Source organism: Manacus candei, unplaced genomic scaffold (assembly GCF_025592945.1).
Source record: "Manacus candei isolate 608988 ecotype Guabito, Panama unplaced genomic scaffold, ASM2559294v1 h1tg000018l, whole genome shotgun sequence".
Lineage (NCBI taxonomy): Eukaryota > Metazoa > Chordata > Aves > Passeriformes > Pipridae > Manacus > Manacus candei.
In genome coordinates this window covers 6,297,623-6,324,317 of record NW_026138066.1, presented here as the reverse complement: position 1 = coordinate 6,324,317, position 26,695 = coordinate 6,297,623, and the positions used below count along the sequence as shown (strand labels likewise).

At 38.1% G+C, this 26,695-nt stretch overlaps 1 protein-coding gene across 17 annotated transcripts in view; it reads left to right on the top strand.

Moving 5' to 3' along the window:
• The window catches only part of TNRC6B (trinucleotide repeat containing adaptor 6B), a 130,209-nt gene that overhangs the window by 50,211 nt on the left and 53,303 nt on the right, over positions 1-26,695 (top strand). For 2 of the 17 annotated variants that reach the window (XM_051784200.1, XM_051784196.1), the window contains exon 1: positions 4,299-4,663. The exons of 12 other annotated variants lie outside the window; for them this stretch is intronic. Coding sequence is in view for 1 of the 5 variants with exons in the window: in XM_051784193.1 (XP_051640153.1) it covers positions 4,652-4,656 (5 nt within the window). In the remaining 4 variants the exon portion in view is untranslated. Of the gene's footprint in view, positions 1-4,294; positions 4,664-12,865; positions 13,023-26,695 lie in introns of those variants that run through there. 3 more of the 17 variants (XM_051784198.1, XM_051784194.1, XM_051784193.1) reach the window with 2 other exon arrangements.

Here is a 26,695-nt window from a genome sequence, read left to right as displayed (position 1 = left end):
GGTCATCACTATTGCACAATGGGTTATGTGAAATTGCTGTGAAGACTTTAAAAAAATAGTATGTTGGTACAGCCGGATTTAGCTGTCAGCTTCAGTTTTCAGAAGTGTTGGGCATTCTGCATCCCTCTGTTCAGAGAAAATAGTTTAAAAGTGATTTCAACTATCCATTATCCAGGACTGAGACACCTGTATCAAGTTTCCAGCTGTTACCAAGTGTAGGAAGCAAGATGCTTTGACCTCCTGGTTTTAACCTTAATGTTTTTAATTGTTCTCTTGATAAATTATATGGCAGTTTTTAGAGCACACATGGAATATTTAAGACTTTATTCTGTACCTTAATTTAAGGGGTTGTCTGCTTCCCCTTTATTATTAGAAATCGTGCAACTATGCAATGTAGTCCTTGCATAATTGTCCCTACCCTGAGTTATGCTTTTAGCCTGATCTCAGAAGACAGGCGCTTTTCTGATCCCTCTTAACTTGGAGACATATGCTCAGTAGGGTTGTAGATCAGGTCAACTGGACTACTGGTGACTGGTTGGGGAACTGGGGAGTATTCTGCCTCCAATTATCTTGCATCTGTTACTGCACCCCACTTCTGGGGTTGGGAGAGGGAGATCTAGGGAAATCTAACTGATGAACTGCAGTAGGATAGAGGACATGTAGGCTTCAGTTCACTTTGGCAGTAAAATCTGCCTTTTTTCCTCTAATACTCCAGGAGAAAGGACAGTTGGTGAGAAGGCATTTATTCTGTGAGAAACTTGTTGATATTTGAGGTTTCTGGTGAAGAGTTGTCTTAGGAGGAGATGAACTGACTTTTCACTTTCATAGTATCAGCTATGAAGAACTTTCTAGGGGGGGAAAATAAGTCTTAAATTTATTGCCACGTGTATAGGCAATGTATAAAGCCCAGTGGGTGGAGTCCAGTGTTCAGATGATGACCCTTCAAAATAAGTAAGATACAGCATCAAACAGTAGGACTTTGAGCCTGAACAAAATGCCAGCTCACGAGACAGAGAGTTTTGCATATAGACTGGATGAACTCAAATCCTTTTAAAACTGAGTAAAGATCTACAGATCAGACAGACAAAGTCTCCTTTTTGAGATGACAACTGGAGGGTAATGCTGATACCTCAGTCCTAGTGGACAGTGGAACGTGCCTGTGTATATAATGTTGAAGCCTAATTGCTTGATTCTTACCAAAAGGTCATTGGAAAGGGTGAACTGTTACTAGAACCACAATGCAGCTTATTATGAATTAAAAAACCCACTCGTCTCCTTTCTCAGTTGAGATACCAGCACAGGGAATCCATGATTGTAAGCATCTCTTTTAATGTGCACGTATATGTCTGCTCATAGTGGATACTGTCCTCATAGGAGCACTGTGAAGCTTCATTAAAGATTTCAAAGTGGTTTATTATCCTCAGATGGAAGGAGCTTAGAAATGAAGTGTTTGTAATCAGATAAGTTAGTAGCACATAACAGGGATATAACCTGTTAACACCAGCTATTAGCAATGCTGTTAGCATCAGAATGCTTAATGGTTAGGATTTTGAAATCCAATTGCCCTCTGAAAGGGATCTGTAGATTTTGTATATGCTGTGTATTTTTATGCTCTAGTCCATTGTTTTCTTAACTGCTGTGCTGCATTACAAACAGACAAACAAAACCAACAAAACCTAACAACTGTCCTCTAATCAAAACAAAAAACCTAAAACTTTTCCTTAGCTATCTTAATCAATAGACCAACAAGAATAGGTAAAGAGTGGATATCTTTCAGTTGTTAGCTTAGTTGAAAAAATTCAATTAAAGCTACAGTTATTTAAGAATTACCCATACTGGCCTCTTAATACTTTTGGTTCACTGATTATTTGCTTGTTTTCTGACTAAAAAAGCTTTGTCAGTAGAATATTGACAGAGTGAAATTTTATAGCAGTAATTTACACTTGGATACACAGCAACTCAAGTGAGTGCTTTTTTTCTGAAAGTCATCACAGTATTACCAACTCCTTGAAGTAAAAGCTTCCAGGACTTCAGAATGGAGACTTGGCAAGCCCTAGTGAAGGTAAGAGGATTTATAAGTCTCAGTAAAACAATTTGGCTTTTCAGAGGGAATAAAATTATCTGTAGCTTATTAGTGCATACTGTCATATTTGGTGTGAACATGTATAGAACATGTAGCTGCAAGACAATGTATTTTTTCAGAAGGGAGATAGCTGTTTCATAGATATGCATATATATTTGCTTTTATGAGACTTTGTGTCAATCAGATGCCTAGCAGTTGGTTTGGATTTTGTCATTAGGGATTCAGAGCAATTGTGGTGTTCTCTTCGGGTCTTGCCACAAGTAAGATGTGCCCTGTGTTTTCACCACGTCTTAAATTGCTGTGTTTGGATTAGCATAACCACAAAACACTCCCAATCTGCTACATCCAGCAGGCCGATTCTCTGCTTAGACAGAGCAACCTGAGTAGTTAGCACCCAGCTGCTTTTATAAGTACCTGTAAATGCTACTCGCATTAGCTATGGCCAGTTTGGTGGGCCTGCAGAGATAGATGGTTATTTACAGTGCATGCTGTAGTCCTGTTGAAGAAATCCCCTCTCTAGGAGAATCCCGATTTGAGTTTCTGTACCCTGTCGTGAGGGTACTAGGAGCAAAGCATGTCAAAACCTGAGCCATATTAGCCTTTCATGGTCTCCTGATGAGTTCTTGTAATGTTTAGCCAATGGCTTAGGTAGTGTAATATATACTAATGATTTTTATTCTCTTTCGTTAAGATGTGCAGCTTCTGCCCCCCTCGAGTTAATTCCTATGGAGTGCCCTACCTTGCCTTTACAAGTTAGTTTCATTCCATGGTGATGTCACAAATGAGAGATTTAGATTGCTTGAAGAATTCCCGTCAAAGGTATTGGCAAAAGCACCAGGCCTGACAGAGCTCAAGAAATGTTTGGACAATGCTTTCAGGCACATGGTGTGATTCTTGGGGCTGTCTTGTGCAGGACCAGGAGCTGGACTTCGATGATCCTTGTGGGTCCCTTCCATCTCAGAACATTCTGTTCTTACAGAACATTCTGTAGTTATTGGCAAAAGCAGGACTTCATATAAATTTGTGAAGGCACAATTTAGCAGAGTTTGATGAGAACGTTCCTTCTATTGCTTTCTACATAAATGAAGCATACAAAGGAAAATCAGATCATAATCAATTTGAAGAAATTTGTGCAGAGACGGGGATATGAAAAGATAAGAGTGCAAAGGGTGAACCTCCTGTTGAATCATGAGGTTCAGAGTGGACCAGCTTTCCAAACTTAGCCTCACACTTGATCTTTATGTCTAAAGGATTTAGCAGCACTTAATCATTGACTAATTTTACACTTACAGAATGATTCAGTAGAAGTTAGTAAAAGCCAGCAGCAATATAACTATAGATTTGAGATGGCAGTATTCATACTATACTTCCTGTAGGGTATTTAAAGCAATTCACATTTTCTACATAGTTATATTGCAAAACTGTACAGAATTTAAAACTTGTATATTTTAAGGGTTTGATCATGAGGGTGCTCCTGGGATCTTCCCGAGCAAGCTGCTGTCAGTTCCCTCACCGGGCATCATTCAATTCCGTAGTTAGTCCCAGCAGTTCTTACCTGTGTGGGACTGACTGGAGAGCGAGTCTCCTCATCGCAGGATCATACCTCCGTCACCATATACTGTTTCTGAACTGTGTTCTTTATTGTTTCTGCACATTCAAGGTAACGTCTGGAAGCATCCTGCAGATTTATGTTATGTTACAAGGTGCTGGGATTCTCTGTTTCAACTGTTGGAGCGTTTATGTATGGAAATTGTGGGAAGGGGTTGTGGTGGTGCCTGCCTAATGGCCGAGTCGCAGCCTGAGACTTGAAGCAGCCGAGGCAGCAGGAGAGCCCCAGTTTGCTCTGTTGTTCTGTCTCTGCACCTGTATTTCGAGTTTATGTGTGCATGTCCTGTAGGCAGGATTAACTTTGGTCTAAGGATGAACTTCTTGTCCTTGAGTGAAGACGGGGTGGTACTTAAAATGGGGGTTCTCTCCAAGAAAGCGCTGGGGTCTGTGTTCCCGGTGGGACTTAACATTCGCCATTCACCGTTTGTGGGCTCCGCAGCCCTAATGTGGAATTAGCATAACTGGCTGCTGGCTTTTTTAGCCGGTTCTAAAGAGAGAAGCTCCGGCTGGGCTGCTCTCCGTACTGTCACGGCTCCCCCACTGCACCCGCTGTGTGCATCACCCTTTCCCGGTGAGGGCGGGGAGCGGGATCCTACCGGGGCGATCGGCTCGGCGGGGGGAGCGGAGCCTTTAAGGCGGGCAGTGGGCCGGGCCCGGGTGGTGAGTGACAGCCCGCCCCGAGTCACATGAGCCGCCTCTATTTGAAGGTCACAAAAAGCTGCTTCCTTTAGAGAGAGCAAGAGGGAGCGAGAGGGAGGGAGCGAGAGGAGAGAGCGAGGGAGTTCAAGCCAAAATGGCCGACAGAGTCTCTGCTGGTTTCTGAACGTTTGAAATAGAAAGAGAAAAAAATAACAAAAAAAAACCCACAAAAAAAACGCAAAACCATTTTTGGATCTTTTTTTCATTTCCATTTCTACCTTGTATGCCTCAACTCGCTGGATTTAAGCACTGCTGCACTTTATGAGGTTAGTGGTACGTTTATATTTTATTGTTTTTACCTATCGGTCGATTTTTTAAGAGCCTGAGTTGACCGTTTCCATCCGTGGTTTTGCAGGGATGTCTTTTCTAGCACAAAGACTTGCTTCAGGTGTTGTGTGCTTGTACGTGTACGGCACTTTTAGTGGATTTTTGGGGCTTTTTAGAAGGAGCTCTCCGTAGAATTGTGGTGTGGATTTGGAAGATATTTGTAATTTAAAACACCTAGGCAAATCACAGAAGATTGTTTGTATTTTCCAAGCCGGTGAAGTACAAGATAGTGCTGAAAATCTTGTTTTATTTAAATAGAGGCTTTTTAAACAGCGACTCCTTCCCCACAGCACCCGGAGCTCTTAAATCTGCTGCAAAAATTTGCATGCATAAAGCCGGGCTCGCATTCTTTCTGCTGCTGGGTCCGGCAGGGGACGGGCTGGGGGAGCGCTCCCGCCGGGCCGTCCTTCCCCGGGCGAAGGGAACCGACAGCCCGGCCCCACCTCCCGGCTCCGGGGAGCGGGCCCGGGGGTCCCTGGGCGGCGGGGCCCGGGCGGGCTCAGCGCCCACCGCCGCCGCGGGGCCCTGCGCGGGCCCGGCCGAGGCTGCCGACCCATCCACGGTGCGGCAGGTATTCAGGAATGCGCGCTGCAAATGCGGGATGCTGGGCGCTACCCATGTTGTGTGGTCTCTGGAAAACGAGCGTTCGCCTGCATGTTAGTAAATGTCGGTGAAAAAGCTGTGTTTTTTCACCTTCCCTCCCCCCTCCCTCACCCTTCTGTGTTACTAAAAATTTAAATCCAAGTTATTTTTGCAACTCCCTCCAGAACGAAGCAGAAAATTAAAGGGAAATAGCTGGAGCTTGCTTTCTGAGAACAGGCCCCTCCTCCTGCATTGTAAGAGTGTGATGTAATGCTCCTTTCTGTGAGGTTAAATGAAAAAATTTCAGTGGCGGTATACACGGTTCTTCACCCCTTCCTCATAGACGTTGTAGTGTGATATTTTTTGTAGCTGGATATTTTAGCAGCAGATAGTTCTGCAAATAGTCGTGTGAATGCATTTCACTTTGCAGTGTATCAGTGCAGTGATTGTGGGTAGCAGGTCAACTTTGTAAACCTACAAGATGGCTCAATTTTATATTGCTGGTTCAATTTTATATTGCTTTATGGCCTCACATCCATACAGTTAAAAACAAATGGAGAAGACAAATTTGGATAAACTTATTGAAAACATATCTGTCTGTCTTCATTTTAGTCTTGTGTATATCATGACTTTTTTTTTTCCTCCACTGGCTAGCAAATATTTGAATTAATTCTTCAGTATATTAAGATCTTCCTGGAAATTAAAGCTGTGGGGCTTTTATTTTAAATTAGAGGAAGCTAATAAAAAAAAACTCTGCTCAAATTTTACATTATGTATTTTGCTGATAATTTTGGTTCTTAAACATTTAACAGTAATGGATAACCCAGTTCATATATGAAGTAACACACTCTCCCTGGTTAGGGTTAATGAACTTATTAGATTCCACCTTCGTAGTAGTGGCATGTATCTGTGTGAGGCAATGCTGTAAAAACGTTCTGGTTTTGACACAGGGTGTCAGATGCACCCTTATGGCTTTTCTTATTCAAACCCTTCTTGGGTGGAGATCCTCATGTAGCCAGAATATATTGAATCTACCTGTTGATTGACAAACAATAATTAGACATTAGAACTGATTTCAAATGCAGTATAAAGTAGGAGTATTTCTCAGATTTGGTACTTACTAGACCGAAACATCAATTATGTAGTTTGTGGTAGTTGCTGTAGCATGGGATGGCTGAACTGGGGAAGTAAAAAAGAAACTAAATTGTGTCCTGATTTGGCAGTAGTGTAGGACATAGGCTTTGCAGAATCTGCACTTCAGAAAAGTATTCACCTTTTCTGTGTCTTTTTGCCTACATGTGTTATTGCCTATGTTGCACACTTCCAGATTGTGTAAATGTTAGTATATACAGCTTGATTGTTGAGATGGTGGGATACAGGGTATTTTCTAATAACTGCAGCTGCTCAGAGCTTCAGAAGCTGTCATGGGTCAGACAAAAAGCACCTATTGAGAATAATAGAAATTATTCCAGGTAAAGAGTCTGTCAGACATTTAAGCAGCTTTGTGAGAGAGTACATTGTGAACAGGAAGGACCAATTAAAATAATTCCTCTTATAATATGCTTTTGATCCCTCAAACCTTAGTGCAAGGTGTGTTGAGAACTGTGCAGCCTATGAAACCATAGAATTTCAAGTGTGAATCTGGGCAATTTTCAGTACTATTTTTATTCAGTATGTTCCTGCAGTACAAGGGGAACAAAATACTTAATTTTGAGAGGCCTGAGTTGAGTTGCAGTTTCTAGATCAATATGAAGCTTACAGAAGCATTGAGGCAGGGGAACCTTTTTTGCTTCATTCAGTTTACAGTGATGACACCGAGTTGAGAAGCTTTATTTAATTTTTGTTTGCATTTGCATATCACTTGTTATTGGTATCTACAGGAATCAGACTTTACAAAGCAGACTGTTTTAGTAGGTTGAAAGCTTCAGTGAAGTCTGTAGTCAGCTGAGCCCCTGGAGTTTTTTGCACTACATCTAAGAGATTCTTGAGAAATAATTGACAAGAAAAGCCTTATTAACATTAAGCTTCAATATACTGGAGTCGGCAGTTCTAATGGGAAAAAATTCAGGGAAAACAAATGACTGAAAGATCAGTATGCTTAGTTTCAGCTGCTTTTCTTTTAGCCTCTTTCTTTCCTGCTGGGAAGGAAAAAACCGAAATTTTGTAAGAATGTACAGTCTTTTGCTGGCTGATTTCAGCTAAACTTAACCTTTTAAGACTTTCATTTCTTACTTATTGATAGAGTAGAGGAGAAAGCATCCAAATCTATAATAAAGAAAAATCTGTAGAACTAGAATATTGCTGAAGAGAATTTTAACCAAAACTTTCCTAGTACCCCTTCAGAAACTTGTCTTGCATCTTGAAGCAGAATTCTTTAATTCTGGTCATTGTGGATCTACAGTCCTTTTGGACCAGGATGGAAGGTGAGAAGTTTAATTTACAGTTTGTTTTGAACAATATTTGTTGGAATCTGCACCTTTGGTACTCTGTTGTTTATAACTGAAAAGTTTCTTGGCTTTTTTTCCTTTGATTGAATAAGAAACCACCTACTGCCTTCCTCAGAGCTTTTTCAGCTTTTTAAGCATTGGTTTCCTATTTAAACAGCTCAAGATTTGAGGCAAGAAAGTAAGATACATAGGATGTCTAGCTCCAAGGAGCTGTATTTCATGTCCTGTCAAGGGGGTCAGATGTGGGTATCAGGGTTCTTAGTGTTGTTACCTTAGATTTCAGGTAGCTAAACTTATTGATTGAAATATTAGGCTAACATTATTGCTGCAGAATTAATTTGATAGACATATGTAAAATTCATGTTGGGTGAATAAAAAGATTTATTGCTTCTGAAAGCTTTATTTGCTAATGTAACATTAGCATTAGTGGGGTTACATGATATGATTACATGTGCCATATTTCAAGTATTGGTCAAACAAGTTTTCTGAAGTTGGGCATGGCGATAACACTTTTTGACCATTTCAGCCTTGCGGGCAAATATGGAGGCATCATGGAGATAAAAAATACTATATATTAAAATTATCTCTATTTTGTTTTAGTGATACTGCCATAATTGTTTTGCAGGGCACAAAAGAAATGGTGCCTCTCTGTATTTGTGGTTAATTCCAGCTCCAGAGCTGTACATTTAGCACTTGCCACGGCTTAAATTTTCCTTTGCACATAGGCTTTCTATTCAGGAACGCAATAGTGTTTGGTTTTTTGGGTTTTGGTTTTTATACATGGCGTCATCAACACACTTCTGAAAGGAGTTCCTAAGGTTTTACGGATGCTGTCGTTTTAAAGGCAATATATTTTCCTGTCTGTTTACAGTGTACTGGCGTTATAGTTCAGGGTTGAAATGCGCTGGTGCTACTAGAAATATATTTATAATCATTTCTGAAAAGTCATGTGTTAAGAGCTGGTTGATGTGATATTTGGATGTTACAGTATGGGCAAATGGAAGGACAAACCTTGACTCTCTTGCAGCATACTGTGCTTCGAGAAGTGCTTTAATTAGCCTGTTTAGTCACATGGGAAAACAACACAAGATACAAAACCTGGAGTTTTTTCAGGTACTTGAGAGAAGATATGTTAATAAAACATGAGGTGAACTTTAAAGGCAGAACAAATCAAACCAGGGGTTAAACACCATGGAAGAATGTGTGCTAATACACCTGGAGAGAAACTAGTGAGGGGAGTCTTGTTAAAAACCCCAGGTAGTAAGTATGAAAGCTGACTACTGCTCCTTTCAGTGCTACACTTTGTCTGAACTCAATTAAATGGACGTTTCTGTGTGTCAGGCAGAGAAAATTATCTAAAAGTACCTTGATAGCTGGAAAAATACTTAATAGCATAAAGCGGTGTATTGATACAAATTTGTGCTATATTGAGAATTTTAGAAGTGAAATGTAGCCTTGGAATTTACTTCAAGAAAACCAAGACAAAGCATCAAGATAAAATTGTTTGTTTTCGTGCCAGCATGGAAGTGCTTCTCTTTTTAGGATGGGACGTGTGAGGCGACATTTTAACAGTAGGAGAGATCAACAAATTTTGAGGTAACTCAAATAGGAGCAGTGAAACATGTTAGAGGGAGGTAGCCTAGCAAAAAGCCACTTCAGCTTTTTTTTAAATTTATTTTTATAGATACATACATTCTCTGCAAACAAATAAACATTGTCTTAATTTGCATTGGAAGAGCATCACTTTGACATGGAGCTCCATCATAGTTGGATGTGCTTGGAACAGCATAGTTACTTCAGCAACTAAAAAAACCACTGTGCATACTTAAATTTTGAAATAAGGGGAGCACGCTCATCTTTCTCAGTGTACATGGTAGATGCAGAGGTGGGGCTTCCTGAAGTACAGATGTGGCTATAACAGCTGAAGTGATTTGAAATTAAGCAGAACATTGTCTTAATTTCTGAATCAGAGAAGAAGTATTTCTTTGGAAAATAAAACAATGGGAAAATTACTGCTGGTATTCTCAGTGGATTTTTTTGTGTTCTTTTTTTCTTTTTTTAAGCACAGCATTTGCTGAACAGCACAATTGTAAGCTGCTGTCCATGTATAACCTCAGTGGCTGTTGGGCACAGCCTCTGTGTGCACAAGGACATGGCAAAACTTAAGCTGCAGTGACACTGCTGGAATCTGAGTTTTTTAAAGCACGTACACACCACAACTTTTCTAGATTTTGAGCTTTTTGAGCTAGTTGACCTGTATAAAAACAGGAAGGGTTAAATATATATTCTGTTAATGCCACTTAACCATTAATTATAGTTGAGCTTGATTGTCCCATTTTACATGTGCTGTGTGGCAAATATACAGAAATGTGTTGTCATCATGGTTCATTGTGTGTCTGTGAACTTGGATGCCTCAGCCATCCAGTTCTCCAGGATGCAGTGTCCTGTGTCACTTAAACCTTCCTTAAATTAAGTCTTCAGTGTTTCTTCCACCTTTTTCCCCTGGTATAAATTTTACTGTTTGTAGTAGAAGACACTGCAACTTAATATTATAGTGCTAATGGAGCAGCGTTCCTGTTCTTGTTGCAGCTTCTGTCAATTAGCATTTATATTTTTAATTGTATGTAATTTTGCTTAAGCAATCATGCCAGATTCAGGGTCTGATTTAAAGCACATGGTTCTAATTCTGTGTTGGTACTCTAGATATATTTGACTACAAAACAGCTTTCTTTGGCAAGAGGTTGACTACTACTGAGAACTTCATCAACTGCAGTGAAGTTGATATGTTCTGATATGTCACTTTGCCAGCTAAATATACAGCGTGTTTGTGCTCAGCCTTTTGCTGAACAATTCATAGTGAGGATGATTTGATCACAGCATACAAGTGAATTGTGGTATTTTAATGCTTGGAAATTCTAATCTGGTAGCTTTTCTTGGATTTTTTCCAGGCTATTTTGCCTCTTACTGGACAGAGTTTGAGGACAATAAAAAGGAAAATGGATACCTTCTGTATGCAGGGAGCAGAGAGCAGAAGGTACCAAAAGTTAGCAAACATTTTTTCCTGGCTTATTCATAGGTGCATCAAAAACCAGTTGTCCTGTGAAACAGAAAATAGTAATTAGGTAGTGTAATTCTCATGTGAATTTTTAAAAATGAATTCTATATCCTAGTTAAGACTGTATAAATAAACCTTTCCTATTTTGTTATTTATTTGGGTACTGTTAGTGTCATACCCCCCGTTTTATTCAAGGAAGCTTCTGTGGTAAATACTGGGGAGAAAAAAAAGACCCCAGATGGTTAAAAAATATAGCACGTGGAAACAGAAGATAACCTATTGAGGTTATATATGTCACTCTATATCTAGCTCTGTTTTCTTTTGTGGATGTCATTACAAGTTCATGTGCACTAGTTGGAACCTAAATGTTGATTAGGTTCAAATTGCCTGTAAAAATACTTGGTTAACCTGAAGTAAAACCCCAAAAGCTTTTTTGAACCTAATGTAAAAGCACCAGCTGGTGCTACAGAAGTCAGATATAGCAATATTAATGGGAAATTTAAATTAAATAGCCTTGCGTTACAGAGTCAAATAAATTTTCTGCTCCTTTGCAGGTAATGTTCAGATTATTTGTTTGATACGTATCAACCAGACCAAGCAATGCTCAGAAAGTGGACAAGGCATGAGGGTTATTTTTGTTTTATTTTTGTCTTTGCCTATGTGCTGTAATTCTATTCAGAGCAGATCTAGATTGCCCTGGCAGGAATGCTAGGTAACCAATACACTGGCCTGTATTGGTGTATTCATGACTGCTTCATCTGATGGAAACACGCTGATGGTGGCACGATGTTGGAAACTATAAACAAAATCTCGTTTGGGTGGAGATTTAATATTCCTGATAAGTTTGGTTAGATGTACTTCTTCATTAAGGTATTTCTCCTAAATTTTAAAGGTTTAATCAGAAAATATGTTTTGAAAGCCATTGTCTTTTAGAAGTAAGGATTCTCCCATCCCAGGTCAAAGTCTTACGTGCAATTAATTTTTCGGTGGTTTGGACCAGTTTAATTTTTCTTGTGCAAAAGCTGTCTGAATTTGCATTAAATCATCTCATCTTTGCATGGTAGCTATTCTGGAACAGTGACTTCTGATTAAGTTCTTGAGTGACTGTTTTTATCACAAAATAGCACATTATTCTGAATTAATTTACTCTTCTGTATTGTTAATTAGGAGACAGTTGTGCTCTACATTTGGCACTTACTATAAAATACATATCCTGATACAGAAAAACTGTAGAAAGTGTGTTTTTACCAGATTTCAGGTAAAACAAGATGAAAAAGGTGAAAGCAGGTGGAGGCTAAACTTTGAGAGTATAGAATTTACCTTGGCAGCTTAACATACCTTAAAGCTACAGTTGCTGAGTTCTTTAGGATAGCTTGCAATGGTTAGGCCACAAGAAACTAAACTGGTTAAATTTTGGAAAGCCAGGCCTGTCTTGACGAAGTTTTGGGGACAAGGTTTTTTTTTCTCAGAGGTGGATTTAAAAGCAGCATATATACTGTTTGAAAGGTGATGAGCTGTATCTGTGTGATTGGTGTTCAGAAAGAGCTGAGGTTAGCTGGTGTCACTCTGTTACATTCTGCTTCAGTCTGGATAACGTGAACTACCATAGATTGCAAGTAGGGAGCTTAAGTTTATGTAACTTTCCTTGGTCCTTTTCTTAAGAAAACTTACCTTTTAAATGACGTTCAGTTAATGTTAGATAACTTGGTTAGGCTTAAATCCTTTTTTCCTTTCACGTTCCTAGGCCATTTTTCTATTGTTAATGTAATACTCTAAATATTAGTTATTATAATCGTTTTAGCTTTGAGCATTGCGTGCCCTATGCATTTAATGTTAAGCTGTTAAAAACTTCATCGCTGGCTCAGTGGGTTAATAAGAACAAGGTTACAGGTTGTTCTGTGTTGTGAGTTTAATTACAGCGTGTAACTCAATTTCATTGTTTTACTGGGTTTGTTAACAAACTTTGAAATAATTATCTATTTTCCTGCTTACTGCATCTTTTTATATATGTATGTGTCTGATATGGGTATGTGTAAGCATGTATGTAACATGTCCAGGTTGGCAGTTACTGCAGTTAAAAACTACCACGTATCAACTGACGTGTAGAGACTTCTTGGTAGGCCTCAGACGTTTAAGGCATAGTAAAAATTGCTCTCAGAGTCAGTTCAAGTTTTGTCTTTGGGAAAAGCCTGCAGAAACAAAGCAAGTGCCTTTCTTAAAGGTAAGTGTACAGATGTAAGAGGAGCAGCTAAGAAATTCAGAGGCTTTTTGAAGGCCACACAGAAAGTCAGTGGCAGAGCCAGACTTGAACTCAGAAGTTCCTGGCTTGTGGCCTGGGGCTGAAGCCAGTCAGACACAGCTGTATTGAATTGTGAATAGAATGATGCTTTCTTTTTCCTTTATGGATTTATGGGAAAAAAGCTGATTTAACTGAAATTGTAATGGAGGTAAAAAGATGGAATTGTTTAATTCACCTGTCTCAAAATTTCAAATGCTAAAACTTTGGTGTTAACACTTGGTTCAGCAGTTGTGGGTTTCCACTTGCCAAAGAGCATGGTTAATGTAGCTGGGTCATAAATTCTAGTGTGGTGTCTTGAGGTCAGACTAAGGGCTTTTTCTGAGTGTGGAGGAATTCAGGGCTTAAAAGCCACTCTGCATGATACCTTGAGAAATACTAATGTTATAAAAAAAACTTCCCTGATAGTTTTCTTTGATGCTTTAAAATAGAAGGGAAAACCTAGTTCAGAGATAGTCTGCCTGAAGCTGACTGTTTATTAAACTGAAATTCAGATTTTATGTTGAACACTTGTGGAGTTTTTAATGAGGCTTTAAATATTGTTATCCTTCAGTGCAGTATGAAAGAGGAGAAAACCTGCTGTAGATTTGCTGCCTGGTATTTTCTTCCTTCCTGAAGTAAAAACTTAGCGTTGAGTAGCTCTTATTGAATGTATGGTCAGTTTTGGTTATTTGAGGAGTTTCCCTTAACAAGGAGGTTTTGATCTAAAATACTATTATAGAATGAACATCACCATCATGAATAATTTTTCTATACTGCTAAAAGTCTCGGTGGAGATTCGTAAGTCCATTTCACAGTAAAAGAAACTTTCCTTTTCAGGCAAAATGTCATTATTACCAAGCTCTAGCAGCAAAGTAGAGTATATGTTTAGTTTTGTTTGTTTTTTTTTTCCAGGGGTACCTTTATCTGTGTACTGTTTCTTGCTGAGTCCCTATGCAAATGTATAGTAAGGTTATTTTCCTAAATTATTAAAATGGAACCTAGCTAGAGAATACAAACTGAAAAACCCAAAACAAACAAAACACCTGGTGGGGTTTTTTTTTTTTGTTTACCAGGAAGTAATTTTCATTTTGTGTGTTAAAAATAACAAAATTGTTAAATAGTTCTATAAAGAAATCCAAGTGTTGAAAGCTAAGCAATAAATTATTTCACTTCTCAGGGGTTGAAGCACTTGAGCTCTCGGTTCTCCTGGTGTATGCAGTGCGACTGTATCTCTTTTAAAAGAGTTGTCACTGAGTGGTGTGCACTTTGAAGACACATCTAAAAATTTCACTGGTAGTTAATGAAAATCAGAATAATTAATTTGAGCATTATAGTGGGCTGCTTTTTTATTCACCCTCCTTTTTTATGCAGTGTCGTGGTTTAACGCCAGGCACCACACAGCCGCTTGCTCCGAACCAGGGGCTGACTGAGCCAGAGCTTTCTGAGTTTCCCTTTCAGTTTCAGCTCTTTGAGTGTTTGCAAGTCCCGATTCTGCCTGGCTATGGCTTCAGAAGACATTTAAACTGCACATCTGTCAGGCTTGTTGAATAAGCCTGGACCACTTTAAAGATTGACATTGTGGTGGCAGACCTTGCTTTATTCACCTATTACAGTAATTAAATTGTATAGTTCTTCCCAGCAGGTCTTCCAGAAATACTGTGACCATATAGAGCTGAGTAGCTGGGTTTGGAGTTGCTACCTAGTTGCCACCAGTAAAGGTGTTATGGGCTTCATTCTTGCCATGGTGAGTGGGAGACCCAGCTGAGCGTGTTTCATGAGCCATGCTGTCCCCTAATTTAAGTAGGTAGCAATGGCTTCATTGGCTGAAAAAAGTTTTTCCAACTCTCTTGTTAAAAGAATGTGTTAAGAGCGAGCTTATCAAAGGCTGGTTTAACTAAGGATATTGTTTCCAGTGAAGCCCAATGAATTTTTTTTTCTTTTATACTCTTTCTAAAAAAGAGCATAAAAAAAAGTTGGTGACTCTTACTTGGTGCACTTCCCCATTTAAGTCAGTCAAGTGTAAATCACACTTACTGATGACCATAAGTCCAGCTGGCACTTCCAGCTTAGCAGATAGATTTGATTAAAGCTAAAGGTCTGGTCCTTCACCTGAAATGTGGAATTTTAAGTGCTTATGTGTGTGATTGAATTCTGTATTGCTTTTTCTATAAGGTCATGCTTAACCTTTTTACTAGGTAGCATTGACTGTTTTTCCAGAACAGTGGCTTCATGGAAAGACAGGTGCTTTGCATTGGCAGTATGCATGGAAGTGTCAATAAGCTGACAAATTAGATTTGAGGTTCTAGTGTTTAAAGGGCTTTTCTTTCAGCAGGAAATAGTCTCCCACATCAGCTTACGTATTTTAACCTTCAACTTTATATAGCAGCAAAGAGTTGACCTGTCTTTATCCAGAGCTACCTTTCTTAAAGAGGATAGAGAGAAGATTTAACTGAATACATTACAAGTGCAGGTTTTTGTGGAACAGTGAATATCTTACTTTCTTGTCATATATCATATGCTGGTTTTGCATAGTGTCCAGAAAACCCCGAACTGGTGTGTTCCACACACAGTGGACATTTATGGGTGGTAAATAGGAAGAGGTAGCTATTAATTAAAGGTAGGAGAAATTTTCAGATCTACTGTAAGCAGAGGTCAAAATTATTTTTGTCTCTGAAAACACACAGAACTTACATGGATCTATGTGCTGAATACTTCAGATGGTTCTGATTTAGCTGTTTCTGTTAGGACTGATGCTCGAAAAGAGTGCATATTTTTAGCCACTCAGAAGTAAAAGATGTCCATTACTCTTTGAAGATTATAGTCTGCAAGTTTTATGCATTTTTTTTGTGTCTCGTGACATCATCTCTGAACATGAGAAATGTGTGGTTTTGATTAAAAACAAGCTGTTAATCTTGCATAATGCAACAAGGCAAAAGTTACCTAAAAACAGCAAACACTACTTGGATTTAGAATTTAACAAGACAAATCATTTTAATCTTGGTACTTTAGAAACACGTTTGGTGGTACATTTCACTTATATCAATATGATTTCCACCTCACTTTTTCTTTTGTGACATTTTTTTCTATGTACCATTGTGGTGGTGCTCTTTTTTAATCTCTTAGGTGGCAGTTCAGTGGCTTCCTCATTTTGGATCCTTTTCTAGGTTATGTCTTGCTTTACAGTTTGTTTTGCTCTTCTGTAGCAGAAAAAGAAAGTGGTGTGTGTCTGGAAGACTGACTGACCATAGCCATGTTGTATGTGGTTTGCAAGTTCCTGTCATCTTAAAATTTTTGTATGTTAAAGCATCTTTCTGATGCTGATTTCCATGAGGTAAAGGAATGCAAGCTTTCTGGAATATAGACATTCTAGAGCTGACTTAGTTTACAAGAGAAATTTCTTCTTTGGTAGTAATGTGTAGTTAATTTTAAAATGCTTTCATCTTGCTTCTTTGAGTATGAATGGACACTAGATTTTCCAAGCGAGATACATATTTAATTCTTAACCTGATTATTTACTATTTTTCAAAATTTTTAAGTTACCTTAAGCTACTGCATTCAAAGGCCAGAGATATTTAAATAGAATTGAAGTTAGAAATTGATGTGGTACTATATCTGTGAATGACATAAGCAGCAAGTAAAATTCATCACTTGAGCTGTAAATTACAATTCCTGGAAAGAGACAAGGAATGATAACCCTCAATCAAGATTTCAAAAATCTTGTCTGCTGCACTCAGTGCAAATAGGAAAAGCTCTCAGATGACTTGACTGCTGAGATTGGGCAGGCACCAATTTCACAGGAATAGCAGCACAGTTAAAGGAAATTCTTTCCCTGGTGGGAGATTGTCCTTAGTTTAGACAAATGCCTGAGGACACAGTGAAGGTTTCACTTAAATGTTCTAATGTCTTTGCTTAAGAAATAAGGAAATGATTGTTTACTTAGCAATTAATAAGAGTTTTACGTCTAGACTATGTGGTTTCATCTATGCTTTATTTCCAGAAGGCATGAAATAAAGTTAACTTTTTAAAAATGCAGCTAGGTAATAGTGCACACTATCAGGACTATAAAAATGGATGAATCAAAAATCTCTTATCAGATTATTGACCATGAGAGGTGGCAATCAGCTCTGCCTATTCATGGACTGTTTTCTAGAGCTTCTTTTGTTTCTACCTCTTAAGTATTGTGGCTAGTTAATTTTAAATAGGCAGTTAAACAAGTATTATATGGCCTGCAGAATGCAGTTTTCTACCCTTTTCATTCTTTTGGAATGAAAAAGAGACATTTCCACATTTTTCCAAGTTACCGCTGTGGGAGTGTCTCAGGTCCTGTGCACAGATTACAAGTAAGGTGGCACTAATGTGTTAAGCAGAGGCTTGTGTTTTCCCATTTATGTCAGGAAGGGGTGCAATTTAAGGTGATGGTACTTTATTGTAGTGCAGTGGCTGCTACTTGTGATGATTTTGTTCCATGGTTTCCAATAACTTTCTGGTTTAGTTGTTAGTTTTAGCAAAACCGTGTGAATAAACAGTAATATTTCTAGTGTTAAATGTGGGGTTAACCTGATTTATCCTCGGAATGGTCTCCTTTTAAAAATATGTTTATTAGTAGGTAGTTGCAGTTTTATGTGGTCTTACAAATCTCTTGAATGAACTTCTAATATCCTTCCTATAATGCTTCCTATGAAGAACTGACAGCTGTCTTAGCTTTCCAAACATACCTTGCCAAAAACATGAGGAGAAATTACAGATTAAAGGGTATGAGATGGTGAGGCACTTCTACATTTCTGTACAAGCATTACATGCCAATACATTGTGCTTATATACAGGAGAAAAGGGATAGGGCTTTTTCTTTGCTAAATGTGGCAACTGATGTTTATTAGCTTTTCTGAATTATATTGTACAAATTTTCCTACGAGATTACTAAAACAGAAGACATTTTCCTTGATACATATTCAACCATATCATAAAATGTAGACATGTGATGTAATATGCTTAGAAATGTAACATTTGCCTTTAGATTTTTTGTTACAGAATGTGTTCATCATGAGGAAAGAAGGCTGCACAGCTTATGTCAAATCCAGTGTTCTTCAGAAATGCAGCAGCAATTTTAAGTCTTTGAAATTTAGGAAAGCCTACAGCAATGCAACTTTGACTCACTGTTACGTTTTGATTATCTATGTCTTTCTTTTACTGTTTTTTACAATATCTTGTGCAAATAGCAAACCCCTGGATTACAAAGAACTTTGGTATGATACTTTTAACTCAGAACAGTGATCAACATTCCACATGAATGACAAATTCACAGTTGCAGATAGACAAAAATAAGGTTCTAGGTAATGAGTGCAAGTGATGTGTGTAGATGCTGCCATGCCTTGGTGAGGGTATCTGGTTATTTATACTTTTATGAGATCTTAGGTAATCATTTTCTTAGAATGCCAGATCAAATCAGCACATCTTTATGTCCTCAAAACTCAAGTGATTATATGAGGAGGCAAGTTTGGAGAGGCTTTGAACTTTTTGGCTGCTTAAGTGGCTTAATAAGGAAGGATTTTTAGTTTCTTAGAGTTCAAAACAAGTCATGTCTTGCGCTTGTGCTGTGGTGGTGTTTTCATTTTTCCTGTTTCTTTACACTTTTCTAGTTTTCATTCTGTGCGCCAGTGAATAATTTCAGATTACATTTTAATTAGTCATGAGTCATGACATAAAGTATTGAGTTGTGTTGTTCTGAATAATAATTTATCTATATAATTTTTGAACCAAAAACGACTAATGAAAAGGATAGCCAGCTGGGTGCAGTAAGAAGGGTGAGAAGCTCGTATCTGGCAAATAAATGGACCAGGCTCTGCAAAGAATCTGCGTGCTTAGCAATTTGAAGGTTCAGAAGAGTCAAACACAGTTGTTTTTCAGTGTCCCCAAGGTCTTACTGCTTTAGGAGTAGATATCAAGTCTAGCATATCTCTTTATTTTGGTCTAAGTTCCTAGAATAGAGTTCAGTTTTCTTTTTGGATTGAGAGTGTATCAAATTCCATAGTAAACCCCACACCTTCCATTTATTCACTCACGTTTTAGGACAAAGTCTCATGTTTTGGCCTTGAGGAAGTCTGTAGCAATGCAGCAAGGAGAGGACTTTAATTCCCTTGTGATTTACCTAGTTTCTTGAGCAGGGTCTGCAGTCTGTCATCCTCATTGAGGATTAAATGAGGCCTGATCCCTGCCTGTCTGCCTTAGCAGCAGGTGCAAGCCTCAGAACAAGAGAGTACGGTCTGTTAGCAAAGTGCTCACTTTGGTGTCAGGTATACACCTTAAAAATATCACTCCATGGTATGAATGTGTGCTTCTGATTCTAGAAGCCATTTGAAGGACACAGTTTGTGATTTAATTTGTCAAGGTAACTTCCATCAGTTTTTAAATCTTCATAATAAAGTAGGGAGGGAGGAAGTTTATATTTGCATATTGTAAAGAAATTTTTGAAATGCAGGCCAGAGTTGATGTGTGACAGAACAGTGTTTTAATTACACACTTGGAGTGGTAATGTATGTAAGCTTTTTTGTTGTCGTTGTTGTGAAACAACTCGTTTAAAATTTAGCATAGCTGTTTCACCAGATCTTAGTTTTTTTATCACCTGCAATTACCTACAGACAACAAATATTGCATAGTAACTTTATAAAATAAGATGGTTTAGTGATACAGTAAATACTGTATCTCTTTACTACTGGCATAGTGAGTCCTGACTTTATTGCCCTCTACAGTGGAACTTGCTGACCTTAAGTAGAACCATGGTGTGAAACAGTGTAATTGTAACTCCTTTCTTTGTATAACATGTGCAGCCCTCCATGACTTACGGAGTGTCTCAAAAAGTATGACTCTGTGCTGCAATACAGTGAGATGTTTTGCATGGGATATCCATTATACATAATACTAGATAAAAGCTAGGGATCAGCAGCTCTGTGAATATAAAGAACCTCTTCTGAGTACTGGCTAAGATCACGTATCTGTGCTTTTCCAGACCTGGAGAGTTATGTGCCTGATGGTTAGGTGTGTGTTAGGTCTGTGTGTCTGGAGGGCACATTGTTAATGTAAATCTTCTGTGGCTGCAGACTGAAAGGTTGCTCCCTCTTTGGTTCCAAATACGTTTGGACTCATCTCAGCAGTATTTGATCTTGAACTTGGTCCTACTTTTGAGTGGCAATGAGTTGATCAGGATCTTCAAGACTTTTGTTGAAGGTTGAGTGACTAGTTCCATCCAGGAATACTCAGCAACTTCTGTCTGTTGATTTCCAAAAAATTACTGGGGGTGGAATACCATTTATTAAAGCATGGCTGTTAAATCTCATCAGTCCTCTGTTGAAGGCATAATGCTTAATGATAACATAAGCTATGTAACTAGCTGTTGTCCTATGTAAGAAGGAAGAAAAATTGCTTCCTGTGATGAAAGCCATGTACCAAATATAATATTTAATTGTTCTCTGGTTTTGCACTCTTAAAGAGAACTTGAGATAAAATTCTAATGGTGATATGCACCTTCATTGCCCAGAGAGTAAGTTTGTGCTGGCAGATTATGTCCATTCGAAAGGGTGAAAAAATCCAAACCACGATGTCCAGGCATTTATTCCGTAGTCAGAAGAAAAACATACTTTGTAATGAAAAAGACAAAACAAAAACCTGTTTTTCATTCAGTTAACTACTTATCAGCCTTGTTATTTTGGTGAGAAGTAAAATTGGTCCTTGAACTGTTAGGAAAGTTTTAAAAAATAACTCATGAAAAACCTGAGCGGGTGTTGGGTTGAAATATGAATTACACAATCTTTCATTTAATTTCTTTATTAACATTGCAATAACAAAGTTCCCTTTTCTAACACAGGTTTCACTGTAGAGTGAATCTACAAATGTTTTTAGTGCAACTTGATTTGTTTTGTCTTTTATAGAAAGCAGTAGTCTTTCTCCCAAGCAAAAGTATTTTTTGCAGTCATATTAGTGTCAGATTCTCAAACTGTATTTAAAAGGGAATTTTTGCAGGAGTTCAGAGCTGGTCACCTTTGGGGTCTTTTCGGCAGGTTAATAGCAATTTTAAGAAATATAAAAATTAGTCTCACTCCTGTCATTAAACTCTGCAAATGTAGCAGCACATAGAAGCAAATTAACTTCACTATGTTTTAGCATGGTTGGCTTTCACACTAAAACTATCAGTGTTACAGATTGGTGACAGTTACAGTCATTGGAAAGAGGAAACAATTGTAAAAGAGTAATGTTTGTAGCAAGTCAAGTGTGGAGGTGTTATCTCAAGTTGTAAGATCACTGAAGTACTCAATTAAGAGATGACTACAATATAGTTAGTGAAAAACATTAATTTTGGACTTGTGGTCGTTTCTTTTGAGAATGGATATTGAGTTCTTAAAAGAAGTTGGTACTTTGTTTCCTTAATTATGGAATACATGATTGATTGTTAAGACCTAGCTTACTTTCACTTGCGAGGTCTGAATTCATATTTGAATAGTGTCTCAGCTCAATATTACTTGTTAATTTTGTAAAAGTACCAAAGAATATCATATTCATACCTGTCTTTGCTAAGGAAAGTTACCAAATAAGAAACACAGAATTTTAGAAGTATCTCATGAGGACTGTTTTCTGTGTTTGGAGGAAGGCAAACTTAAGGGTCTTCATGAGAATGCTGCCTGAAATTTAGTGTGGTCTCTGCAGGATTGCACATGACCAAGGCTTTATAGCAATGTATTGGTGATCAAGGGCTCTTCACATCACATTTGGAGTATTAATTATGTCCTTGTTTGTAATGGAGTGATCCTTAATGGCTAGAGCCATTTCTGTCTATACTGTTGGCTTGTCCTCTGGCTTTGAACACAGGTTATTTATTCTTTGCTTGGGTTTACTCATGTGCAGAATTAAGTTTTACATACTTCTTAGTGTTGTTGCAATGCTTAATTAATATTTATAAAGGCCTTTGACATCCTGTGATGAAAGGAGCTCTGCAAGTACTCAGTAGTGGTATTATTTTATTAGTGAAAATACAGGAGGAGTCAGGAGGATACCAGTTTTTAATGCAGAGTGAGCAATGGAGTCATTCTGCAACCTTGAGCGGGTCACGCAGTCTCTTGTTTTGTAACATATCCTGGGAAAGCTGTGTTGTGCAGCATGTGTTATTAAATGTCATCCTTCCCTCCCCCAAGTCAATTCAGGGTGGGGGGAGAATTAAAAAAAAAAGTGCACAACTTTACTGAGCTGCTAAGCATAGCAAGTATTTCTTAAGGAAATAGATCATTAGAGGTGGCAGAGGGTGAGAAGGCAGTGGATGTAACAGTTGCATTTCAGAGCCAACACCAGAACCTGAACATGTGTTACCTAGTCATAGACCAGATTGAATTGTGCCTGTTAAAGATCTCTCTCAAGTAGGTTCAGTATACAGTGTACTTGACTGCAATTTCACTGTGAAGGATCTACATATAAACTTTATTGCATTCTAAGAACTCACTAATCCATGGTGTTTAGCTGGTAAAAAAGTTCTTTCTTCAGACTGTATTTGAGTTCAGTGATTGCTAAGATCGATAATCAGCTCTTGTAGCAGCTTGTATTTGGTTATTGCATAGCAATATAAGTATCAGTCCTTTGTGTGGGTTTCCTTTCAACTGACAGAGGAAGGTTATGATTATATACTGTCATTAAAATTGCAAGATACTGAGGACCTTTTCAAAAGTATACATCTGTTTAAACTTAGCCAGCTAGCCATTTGTCTAATTATATAAAGCACAGTGACATTAAATGGAGCTATTTGCCATCCTTCATGTATGTAAATAGAGGGTTTCAGTTTTTTGCTTCATACAAGATGCTACATCTGCATTTTACTCACTGCACAGAACACGTAAGTATGGTTTAGAACAAGGGGCTTCAAAACTGCTGTTTAAAGTACTTTAGGGAGGTAAAAAACTTGTCCAGTGAATTGTGAGGCATAGTTGAATATAAGTGCTGGCTTGTGCATGTGCAGTAAGGTGGATTCAAATTGAAAGCACCTAGATATTTGTCCTGCTTTATTATAGCCTGGTTGTACAGCTTGTTCCTGGGGGCTTTTTACTTGCCTTCAGTCCTGCTTCAGCTCTCAGCTCAGCTGGCATAAGGATGAAGGAGAATAATGTGTCCCTACTGAAGATAAGCAATGGGTTTTGTCTCCAAGAACAGCAATTATAAAAAAACCCCATTCTTCCTATAACCCTAGTTATAAACCTTAATTTATGGAGCATGCTTAGCAGTAATGGAACATCAAGAATTTACCTGCCCAACTCCAGCCGAGTGTACAGAACCTATACAGGTAGATTTGTTTGAAGATACCGTAATTTGACAAGATTGATACAGCATTTCCCAGACCTGCAAAATATGTTAGTTGCTTTTCCTTCTGCCCTTAACTTAGACTTTCTGATATGGATCATGACAGTCTTGAAACTGTATATTTGCAGGAAGTAACTGAATGAATTTTCTTACATGTTAAAAATAAACATTGCCTCAGGTAATAACTGGAGTGGAAAATACAAACCTTAAATACCTTTGCCAAGAAAATCTGAGCCAGCTGTACAGAGTTGTTTGAACTTCTAATACCTTTAAAAAACAACCTTAACTTGCTGGTTCTTTCACCTTGACCTACAACCAATGAATAATAACTTTGTGTGGAAAACCTTGTTCTTAACTTCCCACTGATAAAATTAAATACATTCTTCCTTTAGTAGTTTGATTTAGTATAATTAAAATAATGACTTAAAGCTTGATAAATGTTATTTTCATTACTACAATGCCCTGAAGCACTGTATGTGGAAAATTTTACAATATTACACAGATCTGGAGGTATGTAATATGCTTGTTAGGCTGTTAACTTGTGTAAAGTGTTTTGGTTTTTACAGCATATAAATTTAGAGTGTTTCTTTGAAAACTAGCTAAAAGTAAACAATTAGTTCCCTCCTAAAATGAAATATAAATTATAGCACTATGAATCTATGATGGTATCCATATAATATCCCCAGGCAAATAGAATTCAAGTACTTCATCATTCAGTAGAAGCTGCCTGTAAGGAGCATGATTCTGTATGGGCTTAGTTTATTGGTTTGTTTTGTTGTTTGGTTTGTTTTGTTTTGTTTTCCCCACGCTATAATTTAACTTTCAGTAAATAGCTTCACTTATAGTTCAGTTTTTTTCTTGATCCCTTCCAAAGTGCCATATTGTGAAAGTTAAGAAGACCTCCAGTATTTTATAGTATGTTTAAGAACTACAACAAATAACACCGTTATGTGGTCCTTTATTTTCAGCTTCCCCTAAAATTCTGTCCAGTATCTGTAGATAATTTGAATCTTTATCAGGGTGGCCTTTAGGTCTGGGGATTTTTTATGACTGAGAAACACAAATACATAAAAATGGCGGTCATAATCCACAAAATGTTAAGCTTTATTTTAAATTTAACTACTTCTGTTGTCACAGTTTTTGTATAATCCAGTTTCTTACTGTCTGTATGGCCTGTGCTGGTGCCACAAATGATACTCTGGCAGAAGATGTTTCATTTGATGAAACTGTATTATACTTTTTCACTATTCTTCCTGAAATGTCGCATTCTGACACTAAAACAAGTATCATAATTGTGTGTGTACTGTGGCATAGTTACCATAGCAAATAGATTAGTTTCTTGGGACTTTTTTTAGTGTTAAAAAATAATTCTATTCTTGGCATTTAAGACAGAATTTTGTAATCTAAGAAAATACAGAGCTGCTTTTGTTAATTTTGAGTTTGCACCATAGTCAGAAGTTAGCCTTTGCTTTTTAACTGCAGTCAGAAGATTAATAGTAAATATTTTTGAATAGCACTTCTCATATATACCAACAAGAATGCATTATTAAGGTGGCAGTAATACTCACCAGCTTCACTTGTGTCACAGTTTGTAACCTGTTCAAAGCTGCAGTGGAGCATTGGCAGAGCTGCCAGTAGAGGTTTGAGCTTGATGTGTGGCATTGATCTGGGCTGCAAAATGCAGCGGTGTTACTGATTCACACCTTGAGGGGAGGGGAGCTCACTTAGAGGCTCCTGTTGCAGTTCTTCTGCAGAGGACATACCTGTAATTAGTTTCCTGCTTGCTGGACCACTGTGTACAGAAATATATGTTGGTTCTACTCTAAGGTAATACATTTTTTTGGAAAAAGTATCTCAGAGCTGCATTGCCAGTCAGTGGTCCAGAGCTGGTTTGTCAGCAGTGCAAAGTCCACTGTTAGCTGGGCAGTGTGGTGCCCTGTGGGAGTCAGTGCTGGGCTGATGATGTTCAACACCTGTATTAGTGACCTGCTCAGCTGGGATAGGATGTACCCTCAGGACGCGAACACAGTAGTTTGGAAAAAATGGTCTGACAGAAATCTCTTGAAATTCAACAATTGTAAATGAAAAGTACTACACCTGTGTCAAAATAACCCCGTGCTATAGCATAGGTTAGGCATCCACTGATTAGAAATTGGCTCTGCAGAAAAAAAACCCCCTGAAGGTCTGAGAAAGAAAAGGTAGAATGTGAGTCAGTAGAGTGTCGCTGCTGTTAAGAAACCAGCCATGTGCTGTATTAGCAAGGCTATAGCCAGTGTGTCAAGAGAAGGGATTCAACACTTAAAAGTCCATTTTTAACATAGTGTATCCAGTTTTGGCTCTCATACAGGAAAGACACTGACATATTAAATGACCACTAAGATGATTAGTGTTCTGGAGCACATCTTGCACAAGGAGAGGCTGAGGGAATTGGATTTGTTCAGCCTTAGAAGTAGGTGGCTATGGAGGTAATATTAACTGCTGTCTTCAGCTGCCTAATGTTTCTGTATGCACAGTGAGGTAGGTAAAATGTTCTTTTTGAATAGTGTAGTGAAAAAGTGTCTCATAGGCAAAGGAAAGTTCAGCTGCAGCTCTGTCAGAGTGGTCATCTCTCCAGAGCTTTACTTTCTCACGTACACATGCACAATAAGTGCAGAAATGAAAGGACTTCACTTAATGGAAGACAGAAATATTTTGCCAGGTTGTCTGTCATCTGCTGAAATTACGATGTTAGTGAGAATTAGGGTTTTGGAGAGTACATATGACCAGGATAGATCATTTGTAGTGGAACAGAGATTTCAAGTGTACTTCTTGAGGACTGCCAGCTAGCCCTTCCCCTGTCAAAAAAACTGACTTGTGCCTGTAAGAGAGACAGGTTCTTGGTTGATTTTTATTGTGGTAGGTGTTATCCTTTTAGTGGTCCATGTTTTTGTTAGGCATTCATTTCTGTAAGTATTTTTTGTGGCTTTCAGGATGGCAAAGATACTTTCCTTGGTAAACAGTTTTAGATAGTGGAGCTTCCTGCATGTGGAGTAGTTTTTAGAGGAAAGGAAGGCTTTTTGATAATCACATAAGACCTTGAAGTCCTGAATAGAACTGTGTCTTGCTGAAGGAATGTTCTGATATGATACATTACTGGACATCTTAATTACAGGCAGATTTCTAACCTAATGTTTTACCATTCTTGGTCTACTTTTACCACATTTCACAGTTGTCTAAACACACTTTATCTGTGTCTTTAGTATGCATGAGTGTGCATGCTATGAAATAATAATTACTGATCTGGAAAA